This window comes from Vigna angularis, chromosome 3 (genome assembly GCF_016808095.1).
Source record: "Vigna angularis cultivar LongXiaoDou No.4 chromosome 3, ASM1680809v1, whole genome shotgun sequence".
NCBI lineage: Eukaryota > Viridiplantae > Streptophyta > Magnoliopsida > Fabales > Fabaceae > Vigna > Vigna angularis.
In genome coordinates, this window is record NC_068972.1 from 42,088,923 (window position 1) to 42,116,321 (window position 27,399).

Here is a 27,399-nt window from a genome sequence, read left to right on the forward strand (position 1 = left end):
ATTTATTGTGTGAAATATCCATAAGAAAATAGGAATACTATTGGATACAGCAACACTGCTAGTATTGATTGTTCAGGTTTGAGATGATATATGTTAAATTATTTTTTCAGGTTTGGAACTAAAGTACTGATTTTTACGAAGAAATCTTTCATTGAAAAAGTAAAAGTTTCGGATATCCTACGTTTTTTGGGACTTGGACATAAATTTAGGCATGTTGTCTGATAAAAACTATTAAGTTAAAGTTGATTTAGTAATATCTTCATTTTTTTAAAATTAATTGCCTAAACTTGATCATTTAATACAATGTGTCTTTATATTTATCTTTGTTACAAATTATCAAAATGAATTTAACCTTTTCGATATTGTATATTTAAGTTTAAGCAATTGTACTATTTTCTTTTTATTTGGAACTCAAGATAAGAGATTAAATACTTGATAATATTATATATTTTTTAATTTATAAATTTTGTTAAAGATATTTAATAAATATGATATACCATGAAAAATAAATATTAGTGAATGTAACATATTAAAATATAGCATAATATTATATCATTGATTAATCACATATAATAATATGATAGATCAGTTCTTCAAGAGTTAGTAAAGTATTTAAAATTACAGTTATCCAAAATAATCATAAAACTAAAAACTTTACAAAGTACCATAAGTCTGATACAAAACATAGACATAAACCGAACGGTTATACAACACCCTGTATAAAACGATTGGTTTACAAAAGATAAGCTAAGCATATTCACCGATCAGTCCAATCTAAAACTAAATACAACTGGTGACCGAGCGGTTCTAACCTATGCAGCAGGATCCTCGCCTTTCAACGTTTCCTCCACCGAACACTCAGTGCCTTCTACTCACATCCGCAGGATGGTCATTGCAAAGGAAAGGTAATCGAGAGAACAATATAAGACAAAACAAGAAAGTAGGGTAAGCTAATGTAATTTAATTATAAACACATCTATACATTTCATGCAAGTTCAAATCGTACGAAACCGAACGTTGCATCCTGCAAACACCGAATACAAGCAATCATATACAAGCCTAACACCAATAATCATGCATAGACCAAACATCTGACTTGACCATTCAGATTGTATGAATATGTAGTTACAGTCGTCCTTGCACTTGTGGTAGTATAACAGCTAACACCAATCAAGCTACTACCCAAGGTTAATCCTATAATACCTACCTCGACACCCTGAGGTGATAGGACCTCCTGCTATTCTCACAAATGAAATATCTCTCTATGTGAGAAAGATACTCATAGAATTTCAGGATGGACGCTAGCTTAGCAATATCCATATTCATACTTTACAATTCAATAACCATCCGCGAGACATTCCGCCTTGGAATTCTCTTCCACAGTATTTGAAAGCATAATTCTCATAACTTAACATACACAGTCATTCATCAATTATATTTTCACTCATAAAAAAGATAAAACCTGTGAACATTGGAGACCGAACACCTTCACACTTACCAAAGGGACAGGACCGAACGGTCCATAATAAATAAAATTGAAGAAATACCCGAACGTTATTACTGACCGACCACTATATAAAAACCAACTACTAATAATTTAGCCCACATCTGAAGAGCTTAAACCGAACACTCATAGCTCAATTCGAACGATAAAAGATTTTATACTGAATGTGTACATGACCGAACACTACCAAAGAAATACATGACCGAGCGCTACAGACAACGACCAACACACCTAAAACCGAACGTTCAACATTGGTAACACTAAAGAGACCAAACCCGGTAAGTGACCAATCAGGCTGATCGCTATTAATAATGTATACTATTAAAATCGAACGCTAAATATAAGACTACTAAGGACGAACGTTAATACCAACTCGAAGATTACTGAGGTTGAAAAACAAATATTTTGAAAACGGAAAGCCAATACTAAACCGAGCACACTAAGTTAAAATATCACTACAAACCTAATATTACTAAACCCGATTTCAAGACTTGACCGAGCGCTCGATAATGAGCACTCTACTCCCTACAATTCTTCAGAACTTCTCAACCAGTTCACAGGTATCGGCAATACACATAAAACAAACAAATATTAATTTATTCACACATACACATGTTCAACCAAGCATTTCAATCATAAACGAACATAATTAAATTACTAGCTTCCTTTACCTCGAATAAACCAGACACTTCCTAAGCTTCCACTGTGTTGACTAACCAGAAATTAGCTTCTAAGGCAACCTACTACTTTCTGATCGGTGAAAAGGAACTAACCAGACAATCAAAGACAGAAAACAAACTCAGAGAAGTAGATAATGAACACATGCAAGCTTGAACAGTGCTTCCATATATCGGAAAATACAAAAACTTCAAAGAACGAGTGAATTTAACTTACCAACTCCAAATAACAACTTGATTGGTGAAAAGAAAAACTCTTGCCACCAGGAAACTCAAGCACGGTCTAAATTGATGATCAGAAGAAAAAGAAGATGAGAATTTGTAGAGAGAAGAAAAATTTTAGAGAGAAGGAGGAGAAAATAAAACTCAGAAATTTGGAGAGAAGAGGTGCATGCAGAAAATGGTCGGAAACTTTGAAAAGTTTACTTATATACTACCGTCAAAAACCGATCGGTCCAACCAACTGCATACACCTGGATTCCACTTTTCTCTGAATTTAATGATCTGATAGTGAGTGTTAATAAATATTATAAATTTAAATTTTTACTTTTCGAACAAATATAATCATGTTCTTGTCAATCCTAGCTAAAAAAAATAATATTTTTTCTAATTTTCGTTCACCCCAAAATCTTAAAATTAATTTTAAAGACTATTTTAATTTTTTTAAATGTTTCTAATGTTTACTGAAAATAAACTCAGATCACTGAACTCTATCATTTTAAATAAAAACGTTTCCTAGTTTGTCCACTTATAGCGTGGTGATATATGTACTTTTCTATAAATGTATTTTAGTGTTATTTGAAAAGACAAAACCCTTAGATGACCTACTTATTAATGTTATTATAATTGGATTAGTAATTCAACCAATTGAGGTATTGGATTAAGGAGTTAATGATTTGACCACATAAATCATTGATTAAATTTAAAATTATATATATTTAATATGGTTGTTTATATTAAATAAAGTGTCTTTGGAGAATTAATATGCATTTCCTTTGATAATCCATGCTATTTTTACATTATTTGATAGCTTAAGTACCAATTTATTTCAAATGATAAGTAGTTTATGCCAGTCTGTTACTATATAACTCTGTCCATTTGTAGGCCTGCATGTGCTATACATTATAACACTTGTGTGTTAATGACAGGGTATACAACATGGCTCCAACTTATAATAATATTGCAATAACAACACTTCTGCATAAGATTTAATCTTATCTTCTAAATAGCTTGTTTAGAATAAGACATTCAAACATCTAAAGTGCACAATGCTTTTATGGTTGAGAAACTAAGTGTGAGTTCAAGTCCCATATTAGATAGAAATGAGAAAGTAGAACATTATATAAAGATGAAAGATCCATTAACCCATTGTCTTTAAGTTGTTGGGTATAGAGTGGTGCTAATCCCTTATGTGGTTGAGCTCCGATGTCATTGGTGCTTGTGTCTCTCTAGACCCAACAAATGTTGCTACATCTGTTTTATTTTTGATGCATTAAAGTGTGTATTACACTGATATTTGAATAGTTTACACCATTTGACACATTTCACCTTAAATGTCAAGAATATCATTTAATAAGTAAAAGAAGTTAACATTATTAGGTTAAAATGATTATATTCATTTATTTTTTAAGTTTTGAGACTACAACATGTAACAATTTGATCCAAATAGAAGTTTCAATTATGTGTTGAGTTTAAGAACTAAAAACATGTTTAATCTATGTTTATAACTATAATTATGAGGAATAATGTCCAAATACAATTGCTGTTAGGAAATATCCGACTTTGCACAATTTATACACAGTTCACAAACAGTTAAAATCTGTTCTCGTAGTCGTAGTGTAATCCACATGACAGTAAATACAAGAAGACACTCTTCAAACTTTGAACTTCACTCAAAAATAAAGAAAGGAAAATCCTTGGAAGCTAGGACCCTTAATTTGTAAATGCAGAGTCTAAAAGATTAATTTGCTGCAAAACGGGTACTCTGTTGCAGTGGAAAGTCCATGAGGCTGCAGCTAAAACAAGCAATAGTGAAACCTTATCAGATCAAACAGTATTAACAAAACTAAGTGACATGACCTAGCCTTTATGCAAGACTATTATTGTTAATAGACATGGTTCCTTTGAGTTGTTTTTGTGTTGCCCTATCAATTCAGTTTTGTGGTGAGAACATGTCACATGAGATTGGTTAGTAGCAGTACTCACATCAGGATCATGTGCAGTAGTAATTAGAGTTTGTGAGCACTGTGCTTGTAGAGCCACACTCACTGACTATGGACCTGTCAAGCTTTATTGACCAAGGATATTGGTAGTTTTGAGCAGTGACACCAACATGAGAAGATGACCTCTGCATCCTGACTGGCTTTGGGACATTTCTCCCTTCCATTGAAGCCCTTCTTCTGCTTGGCTGCCTCTCAACAGAATCTGGCCTTGCCTTTGGTGCACTCTGTGATCTGGCTTTGGCCCTTGATGATTCTGTGTTGGCCATGTAGTTTGGAAATAAAGGGTAGTCATAGGACATGGCTTCTGTGTAGGCTGGTTTAGGGAAGGAAAAAGGTAGCTTTGTGTTGTTGTAATAGGGACTGCTTTGTGCTGTGCTGAAGGAACAATCCTCAAAATGACCACTGTATGCTCTCGGACTCAATTCTGTCAGTGTTGATGGTGCAGGTGATGCATTGTAGTTTTCCTCCTTTGAGTATGAACCATTTGATGAGTAATATGTAGAAAATCTGTGATCAGAAAGTTCTCGATTTGGAGAGCTTTTTCTGCCTCTGGAGTTAGCTTTGGATTCGCAAACAGCCAGCTCAACAATCTTGGCATTCTCTTCCAATTCCAGACCACTTTCCATTTCCTAGATGAACAAACAGAACATTCTATATCAATCAAACAGAAGAGCTTATTGTTATTTTCCTTCCTTTTCTTTTTGTCTGGCCAGACTAAATTAATTTAGTTTCCAAATTCAACAGTGCAAGATATTCTTCGCATAAAAGAAGCAACTCTATATTGTGTCTTGCATGATTTGAATAGTACTAAGTCTGTTTTCGTTTATAATTGCTACAAAGTGTTTTTCCAGTTAATTCAGAATGAAAATTTATCATTTTCTCACTACCTTAGGCAGAAAAGACCAATGTTTATCAGAAATTTTTCATGTAAAATTTTAAAAGAAACCATGCTTCTGCAATTTGAAAGGTAGTCAGTTGGCAGCAGTTATTGAACTCACATTATACATGTGCATGAAGAAGTTGTCCTCTGGGGACATTCTGTAGGGTGAAAGATTTTGATCAACCTTTCCTTCTGACACGATCCTTGCCCTCTGAGCACGAGCCCTGGCTTGTGCTACGACCAAAGCCTGCATGCATCTTAGTGTCTCCCTGGCCTGTTTTCTCACCAAGTGACCCCTCACCAGTGCCTGCAACTTCACCAGTCCTCTAAGAGCACACAGTGCCTTTCTTGCCTATTGCAGAAACATTGAAGTATTAGTCACACGCACATACCAGTATCAGTTCTCTACACACAAAGTCCAATATTAGCCTATCGGGTCTGAGAAAAAAAGTTTCTGTTTTCATTTCTTGTTTTCATCGTCTCCTGTTTTCTGAAATATATACAGAATAAAGTGAACAAAAGTTGAAGAGATGTTGTTTTTTTTCAAACCAAACAACTCCAAATGACATAACATACCAAGTAGGACCGAAAAACTGACTGAATTTTAATGGCTGCAGCCTCTTCAATACTTGTTGACGATATATTGGAATCAGGAGTCAAGCAGATGATAGCAGGCACCAGAGCCACCACAGTGTCATGTTTCCTTTGATCATTCTCAGCATCTGTGGTGGTAGTTTGCACTGTCACTGAGGCAGTGACACCAGATTCTGCAAGATTCAGTTCCCTGGAAGCTGATGATCTCCTGAAACTCCACCTTCTTTTCTCCTTGGGGGTTGTTGTTGTTATTGTTGTTGTTGAAGAAGCAGGAGTTGTTGGATTCTCTGTTGTTCCATTTAACAGACACAAGTTTGTACTACATTTTTCCTTCTCTTTTTCTCTGTCTCTCTTCCCTGTCAACAAGTTCCTGAGCCATTTGCCTGTCCTCCCCATCTCTTTCAAAACATGAATAGCATAAAAAACTCTGAAGAAAGTAACAAAATGAAATGCAAGATTTATTCACATCTGTTATTGACATGTTGCTTTCAATACCATGGTCCCCATCTGATGCTAAATTTAGCTCAGCCCCCCTCAACTTATTCCATCACAACTATCTCTTTCAGTGCATATTTGGGTCCCTGTCCACGTAACTGGGTAACTCCTCTGCTTACACAAGGAGAAGCACAGATGCAGCTTCAATGATAGGCCAACGGCCACCTCCTTAACACTACTCATACAGATCCATTGCCACCAATCACAACACTTACACAGATAAATAAGGAATGTGTAATGTTTTTAACTTCAATTTTATTCTGAAATCTAAAAGAGTTTCATGATCATGTCTGCCGTTAATCAGTTAAAGATCATAATTACTAGCAGTTATTGTAAAAGTTAAGGTAAAAAAGAGATTTGCTCGGTTGCAATGTGTGGTTTGGTGAATTGAGTTGTCGGTTAAGGAGAAATGGGTTGGATCAGAAAGCATGTGAAAAGTACGTCAACAACAACTGGCAGAATCCTTCTAAAATACTCATTCTTGGGTACAATGGTTTTATTGGCTAGGGTCCATTTTTAAGGTCCATATTCAACCTTGGAAAAAAATATAACAACTCCTACTATCACCACCAAACATATTTTTCCATCAATTTCACACCTCATTCAAACATGTGTTTCTTTATAGCTAAATGCTAAACTTGTCATTTTTGTCTATTTCTCTCACTTTTCAATTTTTTTCTTACCTAATTCTTAATTTTCCCTGTGTTTTCTATTTCTATTCAATCCTAGACTTAACCTATTTATTTAAAATACCATAAAAAATAAATAAAGAATTTTAGTTCTTTTAAAAGTTGAAAAATAAATTTTTTTAGAATAAAAACAAAGTCTCACATAAAACAAAAAATAATATAAATTTATATAAAATATCTTTTTTGATAAAAAGTTTTTTAATTAATATCAAAAATAGATATGCGAGGATCTTATCTATAATAAACCATACCTCATCGATACGGAAATTTAGGTGTATGTTGATCTTTTTCTACAAAATCTTAAACCAAGAATTAAAGGGAAATAAAATTCCAATTTACCCTAGGCTAGTTTCCTTTCCATGACATGGCAATGCATTGTGAAAAGTAAACCAACTTTTTTCTTTTCATTATATTCCTAAATCCAATAAGATTGCATGGATTCAAGAGCTTTCATGCTTTCTTTTGGCAGAACGTGTTACAGGTTTCCTGGGTCATTGCTTAATGATCATGGAGGATTATGAATTTCAACATCTTTCTAGATAAAATTCTCCCTTTTCTTTTTCCTTTTTTTTAATTCTTTAATATTTTATAATGTAGCTAATACTATAAAATTTGATTCCCAAAAAATGTGCTTAATATTTCACATTTAAAATATGTGAAGAAAAAAAAAGAGTTTTAAATTTATTCTCTCATGTCCCCATAAGAGGAAACTCTTGACTTCATCTTGTTGGCTCCCAAATTGCCACAACAACTACCAAAGTGCAAGTGATTTTGTCAACATAGAGTTCAATCAATTTATGTTAAAATCAAATTTTATGCTACAAGTGAGGACCACCCATGAGTACCTAAGCTTTTAAATGGCTAGATTAATTAGTTTGGGTAACCAAAAGTCACTCATATCATATTGAATGCTCCATGCACTTTAACTCTTTTTGTATCAAAGTGCATTAAGACAAAGAAAAAAGATAAGATTTAGGTTGTAATAATGAATGCATTTTTGAAGTTTTAGGAAATAATTTTCTTGAAAGCATATTGTGAGAAAGAAAGTTTAGCTTAGGATGTTATTAATGGGTAAGAAAGAAATAGAGTGATATTTTGTATTATGGTGGAATGAAGAAAAGAAGTTGAAAATGGAGTCGGTGGAGAATAAAATGGGAGAGAAAAGGACAAGTTTGTTGAAGCACATGGGTATGAATTTAAATAGGAAAAAGGGTCCCATTAGAGTTGTGATTTGTGTTGTTACATAAATTGTATATACATCTTTGCTTAAACAAATAATTTGTTGGCAATCACATGCTATGTTTTATGATCATTAAGCTCTTCAATTTCATTCAGGAAACAAAAACATAGGGATTTGCTCCATTCACTTCCCTTATTCTCTATTTTTAAATGCTTTTTTTACTTGCTATTATCAACACCCAAATTCCTCAATGCGCTGAAAAGCTTCACATGCCTTTCAAACCAACGCACCCATCCTCATGTGCTTATTCTATAATTTTCTTTTTTCTAGCAAAATCTTATAAGTCGTATTGAATAAATTCACTTAGGTTTAAAGTTAATTTTTTTGAGAGTTATAATTAAATTTATTTTTACAAAAAAGATTATTTATTGAGTTTATAATTTTATCTGAGTTATTATTGAATAATCTATTAACTTTTAGTTAAAAACAATTATTAAAAGAATATGATTTTGATATCAGGTTGATCATGATTAATCTCTTTTCTTTAATACAAAAAATTGTGTTTATAATAAAATAATATAAATTAAACATAAAATACAAATAAAAAATAATAAACTAACAAAAGATACCACCAAAATAATAGATAAGATATCTATTTAAAAGATTTAATAATTTAATATATTTAACACTTTTTAAATTAGTGTATATAAATAATATGTATGAAGTTTGTTATAAATATAGTTAGTTTTTCATTCATAAAGATTAAATGAAAATATCTATTTTTATACTCGAGTAATATTAAATTGTTAATGATATACAAATATGATATAGAATACATTGAGATACATAACTTCGACATAATAGTTTGTTAAAAATATTATATTGACTAAATATATAAATAAGTGTAAATCTTATCTTACGTGAATTTTGTAAAGGTAAGTCTTAAATTTAAGTTTTTAATATATTAAAATTTCATTTTAAGTTTAAATGTATAAAAAAAACAAAATTAAGTATTAAATTTGTCAAGTTAAATTGATTATTCTAAAATATAATTTGGTATAAAAATTGTTATAAAAATTGAAGTAGTGATAAAATGGTCTCTGGCATAATTATGAGAGTTTTTATTTATATATAATAATGATAATAATATATGGAATTCATTCTTTGAACATGTCTGTTGCATAAACTCCTGTGAACATGCTCATTTGTCTCCTTTTGAAGGTGACAAAAGAAATGTTGGTATTGGAGGATTTGATTTGGAAGGAAGAGAAGTTGGTACATCCAAAATTAATTTGGGCCTTGTGGTCCATCATCCAATTAACACTGTTCCTAAGTCATCATGGGTTCCTTAAATGGGCCCCAGAACATCTATCTAAGTGTGTATAATGCCAAGTGGATTATCTTATACGTTTTTTTTTCTAATATTTGTTAAAATTATTTAATGTAGTTTATCAGTTTTTTTTTGTCTCAATGTAGTCTTCTTTTAATGACTAATGACAAAGAGATAAATAGTACAACTTAGGTAAATATTGTATGGTCAGTGTAATCATTGAGTGAGGTGAAAAAAAAATTATTTTGTGAAGATTGAAAACAAAACCAATAAAATTTTGACAAATAAAGTTTGTTGTGGATTGAATTTTTGCATAATAAATTATTAATTATTTTTAAATTTGTATGTAAAATTTCTATGAAAAAGTTTCATATGTAATTCATTTTCGGAAATTCGTAAATAAAATTTATATGTAATACTTATATTATTTATGAATTTAAATTTGTATGTAAATATCAATAAATAACTCATATTTTTTTTAATGAATTGCCTATTTGACCTTAATTTATGAGGAAATTATATCTTCGCATTTCAATTCTCATGACCGATTGCTATGATAGTAAATAAGGAAGAAGTTAGCCCTTTTTGTAAGTCCTTTCTTTGATATTTTTTGTTTGTCTTAAAGTTGAGATTTATTGATCTTGGTTCGAAGTTTTCTACAAACTTATTTAATGATATATAACATATGAATATGTCAAATTATCATTTCGTGAATGTGAATCTAATTAAAATTTTTAATAAAAGTAAAAATCACAATGAGACAAAAAATTAAAAGACTATATTGAATAATTCAAATAAATATTTAGACTAAAAAATATTAAACCACTATTTTTTTATAATAATATGTAAGTTTATGATTAACTAAGTTTTTTTTTACTTAAAATTTATCTTAGAAATATAAAATTGAAAAGAAAAACTTTGAAAATTTTATACTACCGTTGATCCTTAATGCTATAAACTTATAATATAATTATAGTGACTAAAATCATTTTTAGAAAAAATATTTTTAATGTATTAAATTGATCTATTATTAATATTTTTTTGTCATTGTTCATTAATACAAAACGCAAACATTCTTTAATGAAGGTAAAAAAGAAAATAAAAGAAAAACAAGTCTAAAGATTATAGAATTATAGAATATGTTATAAAAAGATCAATATTTTTTCCATAATGGTATTAATAAATAATTTGTATTTCTTTTGATTTAAAAGAGATAATGAAAACTTGGGAGAGAGAAACAGTGAGGTGAAAGAGATGACAAGAGAGAATGTCTGAGCGTGGTTAATAGAATTTCTAAGACTTTGGATAATTTCTGGAGTTCTGCCCTAATCAAATTTACGAATATATAATTTAGTTTCTAACTTTTGAACTCTAAAATATTAATTAAAGTTTAATATTCAAATAATTTCTACGTTTTACTTTAAGATCATTAAAGTAGTTATATCACATATTGATATCTTTATCATAACACAACTCTTGTTAAAATGGAGAAACTTATGGCAAATATAGAAAGGATACGCTTTATTTAAAATTTTTTAGAGAAATTGTCTAACAATATATATCTTTTAAGTTTTAGAATTAAAAAGACGTGACATCTCATAACTCAATCTATGGCATGAGTATTATTATAATTTTGCTTTAAGACATTAAACATAATTTACAAGTTATTTTATTTAGAAAGTTAAATTAAATTTAGAGAAAATATTTTGGATAATAAATTGTTATATTTGAAACTTAAAAATAAAGAAATATCATATCTAATTGATTTTTTATTTAACATATTATTTTATTATTTCTTTCGAAATGAATGGTCAAAATTAATTCCCACATACATGATATCAGTTTAAGGACATGTTAATGTCTAAGTCAGTTTGAGTTTGACAGTTTAGATATTTAATGCGTATTAAATGTGATCACTTATTTCTTCACTTCAAATTTGTGTTTATAAATTTTAAAAGTGAGTTTTTAGTTTATGTTAACATCTTTATGACTATTTGATAATAATTAATATTGTACTAATTTAATCAATATTAAAAGTAATGTTTATTTAAATTGACCATTTGGTTTGTAATCATATTTATTATGTGATCGATCAGAAAAATTATCCGATCTGATCTAAAGTTGACTAAACGATTATACAATATATATGATATTATTATTTAATTATAAAGAAATATTGTTTTTTTATTTAATTATATTGTTATTATTTTAAGCAGAATTTGAAAAGAAAATACTTAATTAAATTATGCATATATTCAGTCAACCCTATTAATTAATTAAATTCATATATTACACGTAATAAACATGAAATATGAGAATGAGTGAAAAAGGTGTTTGGCCCACATTGTTAAATAGCAATCAGAGATCCTTTTCTGAAAATCATATTTCAAAAATTCCAAAAACCTTTGTTGTAGAACTTTTCGAAAACTAGTAATACGGAAGGTACTTTCTGAAAACTATGGGGGTGCACCAATAAATTATGGGGTGGAAAAAGAAAATGTCTATCACTCCATGCTCTCTCTGTGTGGAAGAAAATTAGAAGAGTGTGGTGAATTTGTTTTTTTTTTGCTTCTTCGGTTTTTTATTTCAGCTTGATTAAGAGCTCATATTTATAGAGTTGAAAACTTTTCCAAATGAATATGAAATTGTACAAATTTTTCATCTTGGATTTAGAAATTTGGAAGATTGTGGAAGTAAAGAAACAAGTAGCATGTAAAATTGATAAATGTTTGTGATTTGTAATGTTATATATATTGAAAGTGCATCTTTTTTGGTTGGATTGGTGGATTGACATACAAGTTTTGGTTTTTTCTTATCATCCAAAATATGATATGATTAATGAGTTGATTAGATGAAATTATCTATTAGCCTTTATTAATTAAGAATTGACAATTCTATGATTAATGTTCAGTATTGAAGTTAATCGACCATTTTATTTCAAACATATACCTTCAACAATTCCTAATAAATTTGTGAAAAGAAAAAAAGAACAATAATGATGATAGTCACTCATTACAATTTGTTTTTCGAGAAAATGATATTAATGAGACGGAATGAAGGATGGTAGGTTTAGTTTGGTATGGTTTGATATCAGAATTTCAATTTCCGAAAACGTTTTTGGGAAATTTCCACTCTTCATTAATAAGAGGGCAACAAAATCAAAGATAATGGCATAAAGTCAAAACATACAAATTGAATTGTCTATCTAAACATCCACAACATGCTATCAACAATAATTATGGAATTAGAAACATGTCTATGTCTACAAAATATATCATTTTTTTGGATTAAAAATTTGTATTTTTTTTAAAAACTAAAATTATAATTAAAATAAAAAAGATGACAAGATAATAACTAGAGGTAAGGATGCATGTTTGATTATAATAGCTCTCGTTTTTAAAATCAAAATTTGCATTTATTTTTGTTTTCTACGTTTTGATAAGTATGAAATTTGTGTTTTATATTGATTTTTGTATGATAATAGACATATTTATACTTTCATCATCTGATAAAGAAAACGAATTTGGATAATATCTCTATCTATTGATAAATGTTTATTTGTCATCATGATAAATAAAAGTGAAAGATTTAATAAAAGAAAGAAAATGAGGAAGACACATGAATCCAATAGGAAAATGGAAAAGGGTTGACTTTTTCAAAAGGGCTGATATAAAATTGGATAGTATTATTTTTACAATTAAGAAAATTTAAACACACTTTACATCTATTATATTTTCTTTTAATATATCCTTTTTACAAATATAAAATTAACTTTTTTAATAATTAAAATATTCTTAAAAATGAATTGATATAATGTAGTCATATTTCACATTGGGCGGTTGTATGACCTAAAAATCATTTATGAAGTAATGAGTACGTGTAGCACAGTACTGGTGACACCAATACACAAAAATACGAGTCAAACACTCAACTTCCAATGACTTACTCTGTCCATACACTGTTTTTTCTGCATTATTCCAACCTTATTAATTCCTCCATTCAAATAAAAACTACTTATATAACGATATCGAATCCAATTTTTTTTAATTTTTTAATGAAAAGTAAATTTTAAATTTAATTCAAATTTTATGTATAAAATTAGATATTATTAAATTATTTGATAACAATTTGACTGAAGTATAATAATATGTTCTATAAATAATAAATCAAGTTAAGATGTAAATTTTAAATTTAATTTAATTTCATAAAATTAGTTCCTAAATAATATTTATACTTATTTATATGTTATAAATTCACTTTAATTCACCTATCGTAATATTTCTAAAAATTTGATTTTGAAGCTTTAAAATATTCAAATAATATTTTAACATAGTAGAAAATATAAAATCATGGAATCTTACAAGATTTAGTCATTAATTGATTGGTGTAACAGTAATTAGAGAAGAGAGAAAAAGGTTGAGATTTTGGTTTAAAAAGAGTGCATTGAACAGTATTATCACCCCATACACTATATATTGAACATAAATGATTGATGTGCAAGTATCCAAACTCAAATATCTCAGTTTTGTTTATTATCTCCAGTTAACCTTTTGTGTTGTGTAAAGCCCTTCCTTCTCATTCTCTTTGACTTTGACGAAAATGGCATTTGCAAGTCTCATACCCCTTCTTGCATTTTTTCTTCTGCACCCTCTTCCTTCTACATCTAACCTCCTTTCTCCCATCGTTGGTCTGTAAAATATCTTCTATGCATATGCTTCTTCATTTTCATTTCTTCAGTCTTCGTGTCAAACTTTTTCATGGATCTTTATATGACAAGACACAAGATACGGTTCTTGCATGCAAAAAAGTTGTGTCTTTTGAGATCATATGTTGCTGATTCAAATCTTTAATAAAAGGATCTTTTCAACAGTTTTCTTTTCGTTTTCGATGACAGCTGTGGATTTTTGTTTTGACATGGTGTTTTGTTTTGTTTTTTTGGGTTCAGACGAGGTCTGCAAAGGAGTGGAATGTGGAAAAGGAACATGCAAAGCTTCTCAGAACAGCACTTTCTTCTTTGAATGTGACTGTCAACCTGGTTGGAAGCAGCCTCTTTCCAACGATACAGATTCAGCCTTCAAGTTTCTTCCTTGCATAGTTCCTAATTGTAAGAAAATTAACAACTTTCCCTTCTAACTTCACACTGTATATCATTGTCTTGTTCTTTGTTGAATTAATTTGTGACACTGTCGCTATCAAGAAAAGTATTTGCTTATATAAACTTCTTACACTATAACATAGCACAAGGTTTTGCTGTGCAGTTCCTTTTCTTCTTTGTTAGGTGGTTCTTGTGGTTGAAATGGTCACTGCTATATGACTGTTTGGTGAAATTGTCTACCATATGTTGAAGTAAAGGAATAGAGAGATAACATGGTGGAAATTTTTCAAAAAGCATATTTCTTGCTTTAAAGGGTAGAAATTTTCTTCATAAACTTCAGATTCTGTCATAGGTTTATGTTATTGTAATGCAACATAAACAAAGTTTTAGCTGTTTTTAGAAGTAAATAAAGAAGTAAGATGTTGAGGAATTAGAATAATTCAATTTATGGTTTATAATCTATAGAGGTTACAACAGTGAGACAACCATGCAGTTGAAGATTACTACAGTTATGTATATTTTGGCATGAATTTCGCTTCACTGAATAAGAAAGTGTGACTAAAAAGTGTGTTAAGAAGTATCTTACTATCTGAAATAGTGACAGATTTGAATGATATTGTGTGCAGGTACATTGGATTATTCTTGTTCCAAAGCCCCTGCCCCTGTTCAAGAAAAGGCAACAAAATCCAATGAGTCAAGTTTTGATGGTAATGGAAAGATGAGTAACATTTTGAGTTTGACAAGGTTTTATGAAACATCATTAACATTGTGTCAGTGTTTAGCTTGTCGTTGGGTTGATTGTGGAGGTGGCTCGTGCAACAAGACATCAATGTTCACCTACAATTGTGAATGTGATGCTGGCTATTACAATCTCCTAAATGTCACTTCCTTTCCTTGCTTCAAAGAATGTAAGATTACAAACCTCACTCATAGTTCTATGATTGATGTTCATGTAAAAAAAAGACAAAAAAAACACAAAGTTTGATCTATGTTTACGTTCTACCCGTAAGTAGTTTAAGATAATTTTCTGGAGATTTTGAATTTTTTGTGTGTTTAAGGTTCTCTTGGCATGGGATGCTCTGAACTTGGAATATCAGTGACAAATTCTTCAAGCTCTGCTGCACCACCGGCTTTGAATGACAACACTAAGAACGAAGGTAAAGTCACAACTCTGGATTCATGGTTGAGAGATTTAAAAAAAATTATATTTTATTGCAGATATAATTCTTACATATTTATAAAAATAAACACATTTTAATAAGTGTTAAAAATCGTTACAAAGATAAATTCAAAATTATATTTGAATTTTTTTTCCAAAGAAATGATTATATAATATCTATTAAAGATTAGTTTTTTCTTGCACTTTTTCAAATTACAAACTCTAAACAGGAAAAATGAAATTTAGAAAAATTATTTGGTCAACAAAATTCATTTCTTTTAATTTCTTAATCTTGGTATCTCTATACTGTTGTAGGAATGTTATTATAACATAGTATAACCTTATTTTATAATACTCTTTCTGATTTTTTTTATTTAATATTTAATATTTTTATCAGGTTGCTCAATTCTACAAGGAAGTTACCTTAGGGTGGCCATGGTAGTTTTGTTCATGGCAATGCTCCAACTGCAATAGGATAATCAATCACAGGATTATTTTAGAACTATTTCATCTTCTGCTATTTATTTGATTACCATACCATCACATTAATTAGAGTTTAATGCACAACGCTTTTAGTTATTATATATCTTCATTTGTCTTGTTTCTTTACTCTCGGTATATAATACAATATTCCACAGCATATTAATGCAATGATTGAGGCTGTATTTAAATGTTTGAGACAAATACTAATTATTCTAAAAATATTTGACACCTAAAAATAATTTTAATAAATATAAGGAGGGTATTTATGATTAAAACTATTTATAAACATATAAATATAAAATTATGTTTATATATGTTTATACCAATTTCCTATTCTTATGTCTAACCAATCAGTTTAGGAGACTAAATTCTTTTGAAGCACTGAGAACTAGAATATAAAACATAGCTTATTACACTAATTGTTGATAATTGCTTATTAAATTATTTGTCATTTTACTATTAGTGTTATTGAGTTAGAGTAAACTTTAAAACCCAACATTTTCACTCTTTTTTACCAATATTTTTTTCTATAAAAAGTGGAACATATTGTAGAAGTGGATATAATAAATATTTTTCATATACCTGATTATTCTTTAGGGAAAATTTTCACTGATTATTCTTTAAGGAAACAAAATTCATCACATTGCAAGTGCATAAAAATTTAGTATACAAACAAAAAAAAACGATTGAATAACAAAATCCATAACTGTAATCAGAACTAAAAAGAAAGATATACTTTACTTAGCAGAGATGTTGAGGTAGGCAAGATGAGAAAACAAAATTAATATTTATATTGGTTCTTTCATTCAGTTGTGATGCAGACTAATGAAATAGAGAGAAATAAGTACATGTTCTTCAAATAAAAAAATTTATGTATACTTATAAATAACCTTTCTTAACAAATTCTTATTAGTTCGGCACTAATTAGATATACACGTTAGAGTTCTTATTCTTGTATAAATATTTTTAGATTTATAAATACTTCTTAAGCATCAAATTGCATGATTAAAAGTATTGAAATGTTGTTAAAAGAATGGGTATTGATAGTGAATTTTTGCTTTAAAAGCCAAGAAAAAAACAATTAAACAAGAAATCAAAATTTCTACAATACAAATAAGAAACTAAATTAAATGTGCATGCAGAATTAGTATATAAACTAAAAAATGATAAAATAACAAAAATGCATAATTGTAATCAAAACAAAGAAGAGAGATGATATTCTACTTAGCCGAGACGTTGAGGTGGACAAAACGAGAAGAACAAAATTAATATTTGTATTGGTTCTTCCATTCAGTTGTGATAATACAGAGAAAGACAAGTACATATTCTTCAAAGAAAAAAAAAGTTCTACTTATAAATAATCTTTCTTAACAATTTTTTATTAGTGGAGATGTTGAGATGGACAAGAGAAGAACAAAATTTATATTGGTTCTTCCATCTAGTTGTAAAGATTTTATTAGACAGAATAATAAAATAGAGAAAAAAAAAAGTTCGACTTATAAATAATTTTTCTTATACACATTAAAGTTCTTATTCATATATAAATATTTTTAGATTTATAAACATTTCTTAATCATAAAATTACATAATTAAAGGTACTAAAATATTGTTAAAAAAATGAGTATTGAGAGTAGATTTTTGCTTTAAAAGACAAGAAAAAAAATTGAACAAACACTCAGAATTTTGACGATAAAAAAAATCAAATTCATCACATTTACAAATACATACATAATTAGTATAAAACCAAAGAAAACGATTAAATAACAAAAATACGTAATCAGTATAGAGATACCCTACTTAGAAGAGATATTAAGGTGCGCAAAACTAATATTTAACAACCTACACGGTCTACTGCAATTTCTTAGCCCTTCCATTAGGAAAATACAAGAATAAAGTGCATAAACTTGTATTTGTAGATTTGATATTTTACTCGACTAGCATAGAAGAAAAGGGTTACAAAAGGACAACCACAGGGAGGATGAGGAGTATAGTTATATAGTTATAGAATAGAATTCAATTACACTCTAAATTCCCTATTCTAACTTGTTTGAACATTTCACAAATAAACCCTTACAATTAAATGCAAATGACATTAAAGCTATAATCTTGATTTATTGTCCACAATTTGAAATGAGTACATAACGCTACCTAGCTCTAGGTAGATACATATCTACAGAATGTCTTGAAATTAGACCAGCAAGAGGGGGAAATTGACAAGCTAAAACGACAATCATTCCAAAGACTTGAGAAGTCTAAACAACGCAGCTGCCTCCCTAATCCTTGAAAACTCGATGCAAAACGCTTGAACTTCAATGAAGAGATCTTTAACTGCAAGTTAGTATCATTTACTAAAATCAGTGACATGCTGCAATTTTCTTAGTTTTTTGTTCAATGTATAAAATGACGTCCATTTACAGGAAAATACACTAAGTAGATCCATAATTGTGAATTAATAGCGAACAAGAAACAAGAAACTCGACAATATCAACTCTCAATACTGTTTTTTTAATAAAGGGTAAGATATCATCAAAAACACTAGTCCAGTAAAAAATGACAAACTAACGTGGAACATGCAGCACTGCATGTCAATTTCTTTTGCCACAAAATCCCAAATATTGTTCTTTTGCCACAAAATCCACAAAATGACAAACTAACGTAAGAAATACAAAGGCGGCCTCCAATATTGTTCTTTTGCCACAAAACCCCAAATAAACTCCAATGATAAAAGGTGAGCAGAGAAAATAGCATTGTTTTTTTCAAACCGGACAACCACAAAGTGTCCTTGAGCCTCTATTCGTGTCAAAACCTCTATATCTGATATAGGAACTTATGGAGATCCTTGGAGAAAACCCATGCTTTCTTCTAATTCATATAAGGTACAGGCCTAAAGCATAGTTAAATCCAAATTGCAAGGTGGCAGGAACATACGAAGCGGTTAAAATGATGATCCGAAAAATGATTATCCAATGGAGGACTTACTGATTAGCCGTATGTACAATGTAACTGAATTTATTTTCCAACTAATTTTTTAAGCTAGCTTGCAAAGCTTATTTAAGGTTTATGTAACAAAAATTTCTAGAATTGTTCAGGAAAGAAAAATTGTTGGTTAGTATGTGTGCCTTTAACAAAGTATTATTCATTTCACTCACAATATTATCAAAAAACTGTTTAAATGAATTCCATACATGTTCAAGTGTGTTATTTCCACACCTTCCACCACCAATCATAATTTATCCAGAAAAAAATCAATAACCAACAATTCATCTTCTTTCCTTTACTCACATTTTAAGACAAAATGTTGCAACAGACAAAACTATTCAACAATGTACCAACAGAGTAAACTCACCATTAATAATGTCATTCCGAATGAGGCTTTGCAAAAACACACAGACAAGTCTCACAAGCCTGTTTTGCATGTATTTATCCTGAGAAAAAGTAGAAAGAATAGGTGTTAATTATGAAATAAAAAAAAATAGCATGGTAATCTTGTGAAGTGCATAGACATATATGGCTACTAGAACAATGTCAAGTTTGCAATTTTCTATGGAAATATTATTTTATGGACACAGCATATCTTTCTCTTTCTCTCACTGTCCATCTATCTCTCTCTACTTATCTATGTGTATGTGTGTGTATGGAGTGTATCTAGAGAGAGGCCCATCAACCATTCGATGTTATCATGAATGGTCAAGATTAAAACAAGTGATCTTATCATGAATGGACTTCTGTATTTAAAAATGTTACACGACATCAGTTGATCATTTGAAAATGCAATTTCAAGTTTCTCATATGTATAGAGAAGAAAGCAACTGATGCCCTGATCAACTTGCTTTTTGACATAGAAATAAGGGTAGCTTTGGGTGTGATGGGATTCCTCCTGTTATTTCTTGACTTTTGTAGAGACAGCTTTTGTTTCCCTCATTTTTGGTTTTTAGTGGGTTTGTGTGTGACCGCTCCCACTTTACCTTTTATTTCTTTATTTTGTTTAATATGAATGAGGTATACTGGTAGGGGAGCCAACCTAGCTCAGATTGCAGTCAGAATAGATATATTTTTGCATAGATGCTTCATTAATACATACATATACAAAGATCAAATTTCATAACTCTTTGTATGTCTGAATAAAATGATCAAACCATTAAACTAAAGTTCTTGTTCAGTATATCAAGTCTACAAAATTTTATAAATTAGATAATATTTAATACTACAACATATAAATCTAGCATAAGTTTAACTTCTATAAAAGGAGAATAAATAAATGCCAACTATAAGATTATTAGTTACCAATGTCCGATTTAGCATAATTTCATGATCATTGAAATAATATCAAAACATTCAATCATTTAATATATAATACAAGCAGTTATAGAACAGAATAACTCAACCAAGAGTTACTATTGAAGTTGCCCCTCGTCCTATGTGCGTATAGAATTTTGCAGTAGAAAAAAATCAACAAGCAAATCATTGTAAGGAATAAAAAAGAGACCACATAAAGGTCAGACAAAACAGAAAACTGTGTAACATTTGGAATAATATTTGGATTAGTGGGAAATTAAGCTGCAGATGCAGATAATTGGACAAGGAACAATTATCCCTGCAAGAACAACTATGCACGCATGCATGCCTCATGCATTCATATGAGATTTCTGTCCGGTTCAAACAATATTATGGTGAACTCAAGTGGTTGTCAAAATCTTGAGTTAACTCTTGAATACTTACAATATTATTATTATCATCATCATCATCATAGGTAGACAAATCAAGGTGCTATCTACATAAGTAAACTTGCGTAAGCTTGGGTCAACTCTCAAGTCAAGAAGTCAAGAAGTCAAGTAGTTTGAAATCAAATGTAATTCCCCCCTAGAAACCATAACGATGTGTTTCACCAGGACTCGTGATTTGAGAAAGTCCGTTTTGACAAGTTTTCACTTTAGAATCTTCTGCTTTTTTTAATTGATAAATGGTTGGTCATTTATGTACTTTGATCATATATAGTACTAAAGTACTACCGCACTTCTGTCTGCCGGTGCTTTATTAGGCAGTCAAAATGTTGAGCAATGATCAAGATTACTATAAATGCATATAATGCATTAATGGGGTTTTAATATCATTTGATTTATATATTAGATAAACTCTTAGGAGTTTATAAATCAAGTTTACTAAAACTACACAAGCTTACATAGACTCTACAATTTGACAACTTTTACTATCTCGAAAGCAGCACTTTTATCATACCACAACATTATTCCTTAAGGTCAATATTTCCTATCATGTCTTTCCAAATTCTCACACATCCATATTGTTTTTATGATTACCATGCTACTTCCATGTGTGAATAAAATATCAGAAAGAAACTCAATCCAATATCGCCACGTAATCTACAAGTCAAGAACTAAATACCAGTAACTACTATACAAAAGCCTAATCTTTTGTGAAGAACATAATTGTTTTGTGGAAAGTAAAAGCTTATGGTAATAAGGTAAAGTGAAGTACCTTTATGCTCACACAGGATGCTATACAATTCGTTATGTACATATGAATGAATTGTGACGGTAGTTCAACTGCTGTCGTAAGCCTGTTCACAACTTCCATTGAATGTAGACTCATATCCATATTGACAAGTACTGTAAAGTATCTGCATCCATAAATAAGCAAACAGAAATAAAGAAAATAATAGGAACAGGGTAATCTATATACTAGAGGACAGAAAAATATAATAGATAAAAAATGCATACTCTGATATTTCTGGAGACTTAATCAACTTAGTGAGAACATCAACTGCAATAAGGGGATTGTTTTCCACCAGTTCCTGATTTTAAGAAAAATGAGAATGAAACACCAAGACCTGACTTTGTCATTGATTCACCAAAAAGATTACAAAAACACATACTGGCAATTTTCTTGGTGTCAGTCCACAGTGATATACAAGCTTTGGATCATTGGCTAGCTCCACCAGAACTTGCTGGATTAAAGAAAGTTACAAGTCATATTTCATTAAACAGTAGACAAACTAAAACAAAGGTACAGATATCACTTTCCATACTGAATATGTAGCAACTAGCAAGGAATATATACAGCAGATTATCATTGGAGTATAGTTTTACTCTGTATTTTTTATTTCTCAGCACAGTAATTCAGTTAGATTGTTATATTTTGATAAACTACTGTCACCTCAAACTAACTGATACTTAGAGCTCGCTACAATCAGTTACAGCTATATAAATCTGTTGAAATCTCTTGTACAGGAGGGTTGGACTCATTTCAATAAGAATTTCAGAAACTCAGTCTCTCACCTGAACTCAACAATCATTGATGCTAAAGTACAAAGAGAAGTATTACAATGGTTAACTTAATTTTCCTAAATATCCCAACCTAAAAGAAGAAAATGCTTTTTCCCTAAAAATCAACACCGCATAAAAATTAATCAGGAGACCCATTGCATAAAAATCAATCATAATCTTACAAGTTTCAGCATAGGATACAAACCACAAGGTTGATTCCCTTGATAAGTAAGAAATAGTGTACTGCTTGTTCTAAATGAGTTCACCTTTACTTAAATGTTCTGCTGCTGTCTCTTAATGATGTCCAGTGTTAGTAGACCAATTTTTAACTAGCTTAGAAGATTTTGGCCATATTAAAGAAGCTAATTTTTATGGTCATCTACAATCCACATGCCACTTGGTTATTGTAACAGTCATTTTAATTGTTTTGAGAGTTGAACAAATGATTTGATAAGATTAAGAGTTTGGCTTTATTCAGTGTAAAGTACATGATATTTTCACGTGGCTTATCCATTTATCCTTAACAGACATGTAAAGAGACTGACTAGGTATCTTTGCTCCTACAATGTTTTCCTCTTCTATCAAACAATAATAATAATAACTACCTCTTGCTGTGCAGGTGCGAGGGCTCCCTTCAGAGCTTTTGCAATTAAGTCCCTTACCGCAGCCCCCCTGCTGGTATCAACACACATACCATAGTCCCACATAAGTTCATGATTGTCATCAGGGTTGAGCCAAACTAGCTGAAAAGGTTCCAAGTATAAATAGTATTAATCATTAATACTCAATAATCAAATATAGAAGATACAAATATGCAGCACCTCCCCGTCAAGTATAGGCAGCCTTGGTGGAAGTGGTCTGATCCAATGAGGATTTAATCCTTCCAATGAAAGATTTGACAACAACCCAACTACTGCCTCTTCTTTATCTCCAGCACCATATTTAGTTTTTGTTCCAGGTCGCACGTCAAACCTTTAAATTGGTAATTATAACAATTTAGAGCATATATGAACTTTGAATTGCCACTCTAAAATAGCTATGGGAAACCATTGAAGAGACTGAAAACAAAGTAAAATTTAATAATAAAAAAAAAACTATATATATAAATTAGTCAATCCACCGCATGGGCCATACTCTAATGAATCTGCATCACAACTTGGGGGAACATCTGGGTCTGGGACTACACTTTTTACAGTACCATCTTTTAATAAGCAATGATATGGTTCTAGATGAACTTTATCAGAAAACTGCTGCTTCATCTGATCTAGAGGCGGGAACTCCTGGAATCAGAGAGCATAAATAAGTATAGAAATCCTAATCCAAGGGAAGGACTATCCTGAGAAATTTTAAAAAGCAGGGATGTATCTCAAAGACATTAGATATTAAGGAAGGACAATATTGGATATGGAACGGGTAAGTACTTTGCATATCGTGACTTACATGTAATGACTCATCAAATCCTTTAACATAATCTGATGCAGACTGTTTAAGAAACTGCAATCCTCCAGGAAAAGAAAAACACCTCAGAAATAACAAACCACTAAAGATATATATCTAATGCAAGAGAAAGTAAGGAAGATCAAAAGCAAACACTTAGATGCATGTTGCATGGGAAACAGGTGACAGAATCTAAAACAAAAGAAATGCGTTAGCAACATGTTTAATCAACATACAACATTCCTTTCACAATTTTTCCAATATAAAACAAATTTAATGACCAAAAGGAAGATATATTTTTTCAAGGAAATTTTGAGGAGACAAGGTAAATGCAACATAGGAGGGTTAGAACTCCAACAGACAAATATGTCGGCTGAAAGGAAAAAAGATTAAAATAATCATATCAGCAGTATCTATTAATAATAATATGAACCAGAAACTAGTCAAATAAACTCCCTTAAAAAATTATTTCCTATATCATACTACTTACTAAAATTTCCCTTTTCCAGCTAAATTTCAACAAAATTACAGATAAAAAGAACACCTTTAAATTATTGACCTGCTTATTCCACACTTGACCAAGGGTGACTTTTGTATAGTACCTATAACATCAAAACTTGCACAAGACTAACAACAATATCTAGAAATATGCTCTTTCCCAGACTATAAACTCGGAATAATTGCAAATAGGTAACAAGAATGAAGTTTAAGTGTATAAAATAGGAATGACGTTGAACACAAAACACCATTATGGAGAATAAATAAAAGACTGAACTATATATGTGATAATTGTTAAGGCAAAAACAAACAGATTATAACCTCTTTCCCACTATTGGAGCTATCAAAACCGAGTAGCTGCAGAATAAATGCCCTCTCAACTTTTTCTGACCCTTCATCACAGGAAGCCTGTAACCAAGAAATTATCCTAACCTCAACAGTAATATAACACGATAACAAAAAATGTAGAGAAAAAAAAGCAAAATCTAACTTATTACTTGTATAGAGATGAAATATGATAAGATTCCAATTGCTTATCATTAACCTTGCATACTTGTTTCAGATAGGATTTTCACAACAGATTCCAAATTGGAATTGTCTAAAGAGAAATCTTAACAACATTCAATGTATTTCAGCAGGCAAGCTTGGCTACATAATATCCAGATTCAAATAACACCATTTTTTAAGGTTTTCCTTTTAATGGTTTATCTTATTGCTCTCTTAGCTCTTCCTCTCACCTCCAATTGGACATCTGGAGTATCTTCCATTCATCCACTTATCTTACTCACATGGTTGTCCACTAGCTAGTTTAACTTTAAATCAAAAACTGTTATTTTGTACTGCATACTGCATATGTCAGTAAGAGCTGTACTTGTTAGACAGTCATTTCCTGTTATTATTCTGTTGTAAATAACTAACAGTTGGTTAGATCTAAGTAACTATAGTATCCTAAAAAAGCAATCAGTTGTACTTTTCAAACCATATCAATAGTATATTTTTTCAGGTTTCTCTTTATTCTCTTAAAACCATCTCAGTTTAGCACGAACTCAAACATTTTTCGGCACATAGTGACAAAATTGTGTTAATTCACATAAAATCACCATCACTTACGGTACACTTAGTTCAAATTCAATTTCTACAACCTCAAGTTTATGGATAAACGTTGTTTAACTCTTTTTCTGGGTAGCATGTTCGTTAATAACATAATTCTAATTTAGAGGAAATACAGTTAGTTATACTCTGTCATAACTCCAGATTTGAGAATCAGTGAACAGTGGAATATCACTCCAATAAAAGTGTTAGCTTTCCATATGTGTCAGATTTCGGTCACAGCCTCTTAAGTGCAATGCAGTAAAGATGCGGGTATAAAATCAGTCCTTCCATTCCTCTGAGCAATGTATCCCCTCACATATCGTTGACGATATATCAACTAATTCAATGATAAAACCTTATTTAAGGTGCCAGCTCATCCTTCTTATGGTCACCATTTCATGTGTTAAACAACCATATCATCCTTCTCTTGCATTCAAAATCTGGCCCAATCTTCAGAGAATTAGACAAACCATATACAGTACCCATACAAAAAAGTTCACAAGACAACAACAGCAACATCAATAACTGCTTACGTTGACAACAAAGCTTATGAAGGGATTTGAAGCAGGTTTCTGGGATGAATAAGCCTCAACAAGCAGAGAAAAAGCTATTAACCTCTCAGCGGTGGTGAGAACCTTGATGTCCTGCTCACAAAAGATTCCAATTAGACAACCTTCAAAACCACTCCCGTAAAGCTGTGTCGAACAAAAATTAAAACACAAATCCCCCTTACAAAAAATGAAAACCCAACCCATTAATTTAATTCAACACATTATCCAGCTAATCATCCTAACAATTTAAAAGGAGTAAATAAAAAATCGCCCAAAACGCTGACATGCAAGAATGAGTTTCGAATCAGTACCAGATTATGTACAAGATTTCTGATAGATAAACCCTAGAAATTTGAATTGCGAGTGAGGATTGAAAAAGGGCAAAAAGAAAAGGGATTGTTACCTGCAACAGGATGAGGAGATAAGAAGAGAGAGTGAAATGACGAGAGGAAGGAAATGAGGAGTTGAATTGCGAGAGGATCTCATGGAATGGACGCTGTTCCGCTCTGAGTAGAGAGTAAAGCGCTTGCGATTCTTCGCTACTCAACCTTCGAATGCTCATCTTCCAGATTGCGTTCCTGTGTTAGGGTTTCACAATTTGGGACACGCTCTTAAGTCAAAAACGCGATTTCTAGGTTTTCTTCCTCTCTCTCTGTCTGTCTCACTCTCTTCTATGCCGCTCTGCTGTTAATACTCACCTCCATGAACAAGAACAACGAAAGGAAATTAAATTATTTTTTAAACAATAAACAAATAAATAAATTATTTATTTATTTACCGACATTGCTGAAGTTATTTTATTTACAGTGAATAAATTATTTACTTCGTATGTTTTTACCTCAATAATTTGCTTCGTATGATGCTTATCAATCTCTAAACATGTGCTTATTATTATTATTATTTAAATTTTTGGAATTTAATTAAAATCTGGCAAAAATTTAGACATTTATTTAAAATAATATGACAAAAATACAATAGTGTGTTTACAAAACACATGTTAATGTTTAAGTTAGTAGGGTGTATTTCAATATATTATTTATTTCAATATATTATTTATAAGATAATTATGGGTTTATTTAATATTTAAAATTAAATAAATTATAGTGCACATCTTTAATTCATTTTAGACTTAGTGCATTATTTGTGTGAGTTGCTTGTTTAATTGTTGTTGTGCATAATAATGGTTAGTGACTCAAGCTAATAAATAAATGTTCTACTTTAAAACATTGAAT

General features: G+C 30.4%; 3 protein-coding genes across 5 annotated transcripts; 1 reads left to right on the forward strand and 2 right to left on the reverse strand.

Annotated features, from left to right (window-relative positions):
• Positions 1 to 3,940: 3,940 nt before the first annotated feature.
• LOC108325100 (protein IQ-DOMAIN 19) lies at positions 3,941 to 6,620 on the reverse strand. 3 transcript variants are annotated; one of them, XM_017558107.2, is made up of 4 exons: positions 5,860 to 6,620; positions 5,402 to 5,635; positions 4,387 to 5,032; positions 3,941 to 4,190 (listed from the first exon to the last, which is right to left on the reverse strand). In XM_017558107.2, exons 1-3 carry the CDS (start codon positions 6,271 to 6,273, stop codon positions 4,394 to 4,396), a joined length of 1,287 nt encoding a protein of 428 aa, XP_017413596.1. In that variant the 5' UTR covers positions 6,274 to 6,620; the 3' UTR covers positions 3,941 to 4,190; positions 4,387 to 4,393. The 3 variants fall into 3 exon arrangements, with proteins under 3 accessions (XP_017413596.1, XP_017413595.1, XP_017413594.1); XM_017558106.2 differs by having other exon boundaries at positions 3,941 to 4,196; positions 5,860 to 6,619; XM_017558105.2 differs by having other exon boundaries at positions 3,941 to 5,032.
• A 7,443-nt stretch (positions 6,621 to 14,063) lies between these two features.
• Positions 14,064 to 16,401, forward strand: LOC108325707 (uncharacterized). Its single transcript, XM_017558803.2, has 6 exons — positions 14,064 to 14,258; positions 14,517 to 14,675; positions 15,293 to 15,373; positions 15,449 to 15,574; positions 15,725 to 15,823; positions 16,223 to 16,401. Exons 1-6 carry the CDS (start codon positions 14,171 to 14,173, stop codon positions 16,297 to 16,299), a joined length of 630 nt encoding a protein of 209 aa, XP_017414292.1. The 5' UTR covers positions 14,064 to 14,170; the 3' UTR covers positions 16,300 to 16,401.
• Positions 16,402 to 18,280: 1,879 nt separating this feature from the next.
• LOC108326369 (uncharacterized) lies at positions 18,281 to 26,889 on the reverse strand. The gene is made up of 12 exons (XM_017559846.2): positions 26,571 to 26,889; positions 26,150 to 26,260; positions 24,846 to 24,932; positions 24,030 to 24,083; positions 23,724 to 23,869; positions 23,411 to 23,561; positions 23,195 to 23,332; positions 22,199 to 22,270; positions 22,044 to 22,117; positions 21,802 to 21,943; positions 19,655 to 19,733; positions 18,281 to 18,636 (listed from the first exon to the last, which is right to left on the reverse strand). The coding sequence occupies exons 1-12, from the start codon at positions 26,727 to 26,729 to the stop codon at positions 18,539 to 18,541; spliced, it is 1,311 nt and encodes a 436-aa protein (XP_017415335.1). The 5' UTR covers positions 26,730 to 26,889; the 3' UTR covers positions 18,281 to 18,538.
• Positions 26,890 to 27,399: the final 510 nt, after the last annotated feature.

Excerpts from the sequence above, each read along its gene's own strand:
- LOC108325100 (XM_017558107.2), bottom strand. The coding sequence starts at position 6,273 with ATGGGGAGGACAGGCAAATGGCTCAGGAACTTGTTGACAGGGAAGAGA. Across the intron at positions 5,636-5,859 it reads CAGTTTTTCGGTCCTACTTG|GCAAGAAAGGCACTGTGTGC; the intron begins GTATGTTATGTC and ends TTTCTGCAATAG. Across the intron at positions 5,033-5,401 it reads TCTTCATGCACATGTATAAT|GAAATGGAAAGTGGTCTGGA; the intron begins GTGAGTTCAATA and ends TTGTTCATCTAG.
- LOC108325707 (XM_017558803.2), top strand. The coding sequence starts at position 14,171 with ATGGCATTTGCAAGTCTCATACCCCTTCTTGCATTTTTTCTTCTGCAC. Across the intron at positions 14,259-14,516 it reads CCTCCTTTCTCCCATCGTTG|ACGAGGTCTGCAAAGGAGTG; the intron begins GTCTGTAAAATA and ends TTTTGGGTTCAG. Across the intron at positions 14,676-15,292 it reads TCCTTGCATAGTTCCTAATT|GTACATTGGATTATTCTTGT; the intron begins GTAAGAAAATTA and ends TATTGTGTGCAG.
- LOC108326369 (XM_017559846.2), bottom strand. The coding sequence starts at position 26,729 with ATGAGCATTCGAAGGTTGAGTAGCGAAGAATCGCAAGCGCTTTACTCT. Across the intron at positions 23,333-23,410 it reads TGCCTATACTTGACGGGGAG|CTAGTTTGGCTCAACCCTGA; the intron begins GTGCTGCATATT and ends GAACCTTTTCAG. Across the intron at positions 21,944-22,043 it reads AAGTCTCCAGAAATATCAGA|ATACTTTACAGTACTTGTCA; the intron begins GTATGCATTTTT and ends TTATGGATGCAG.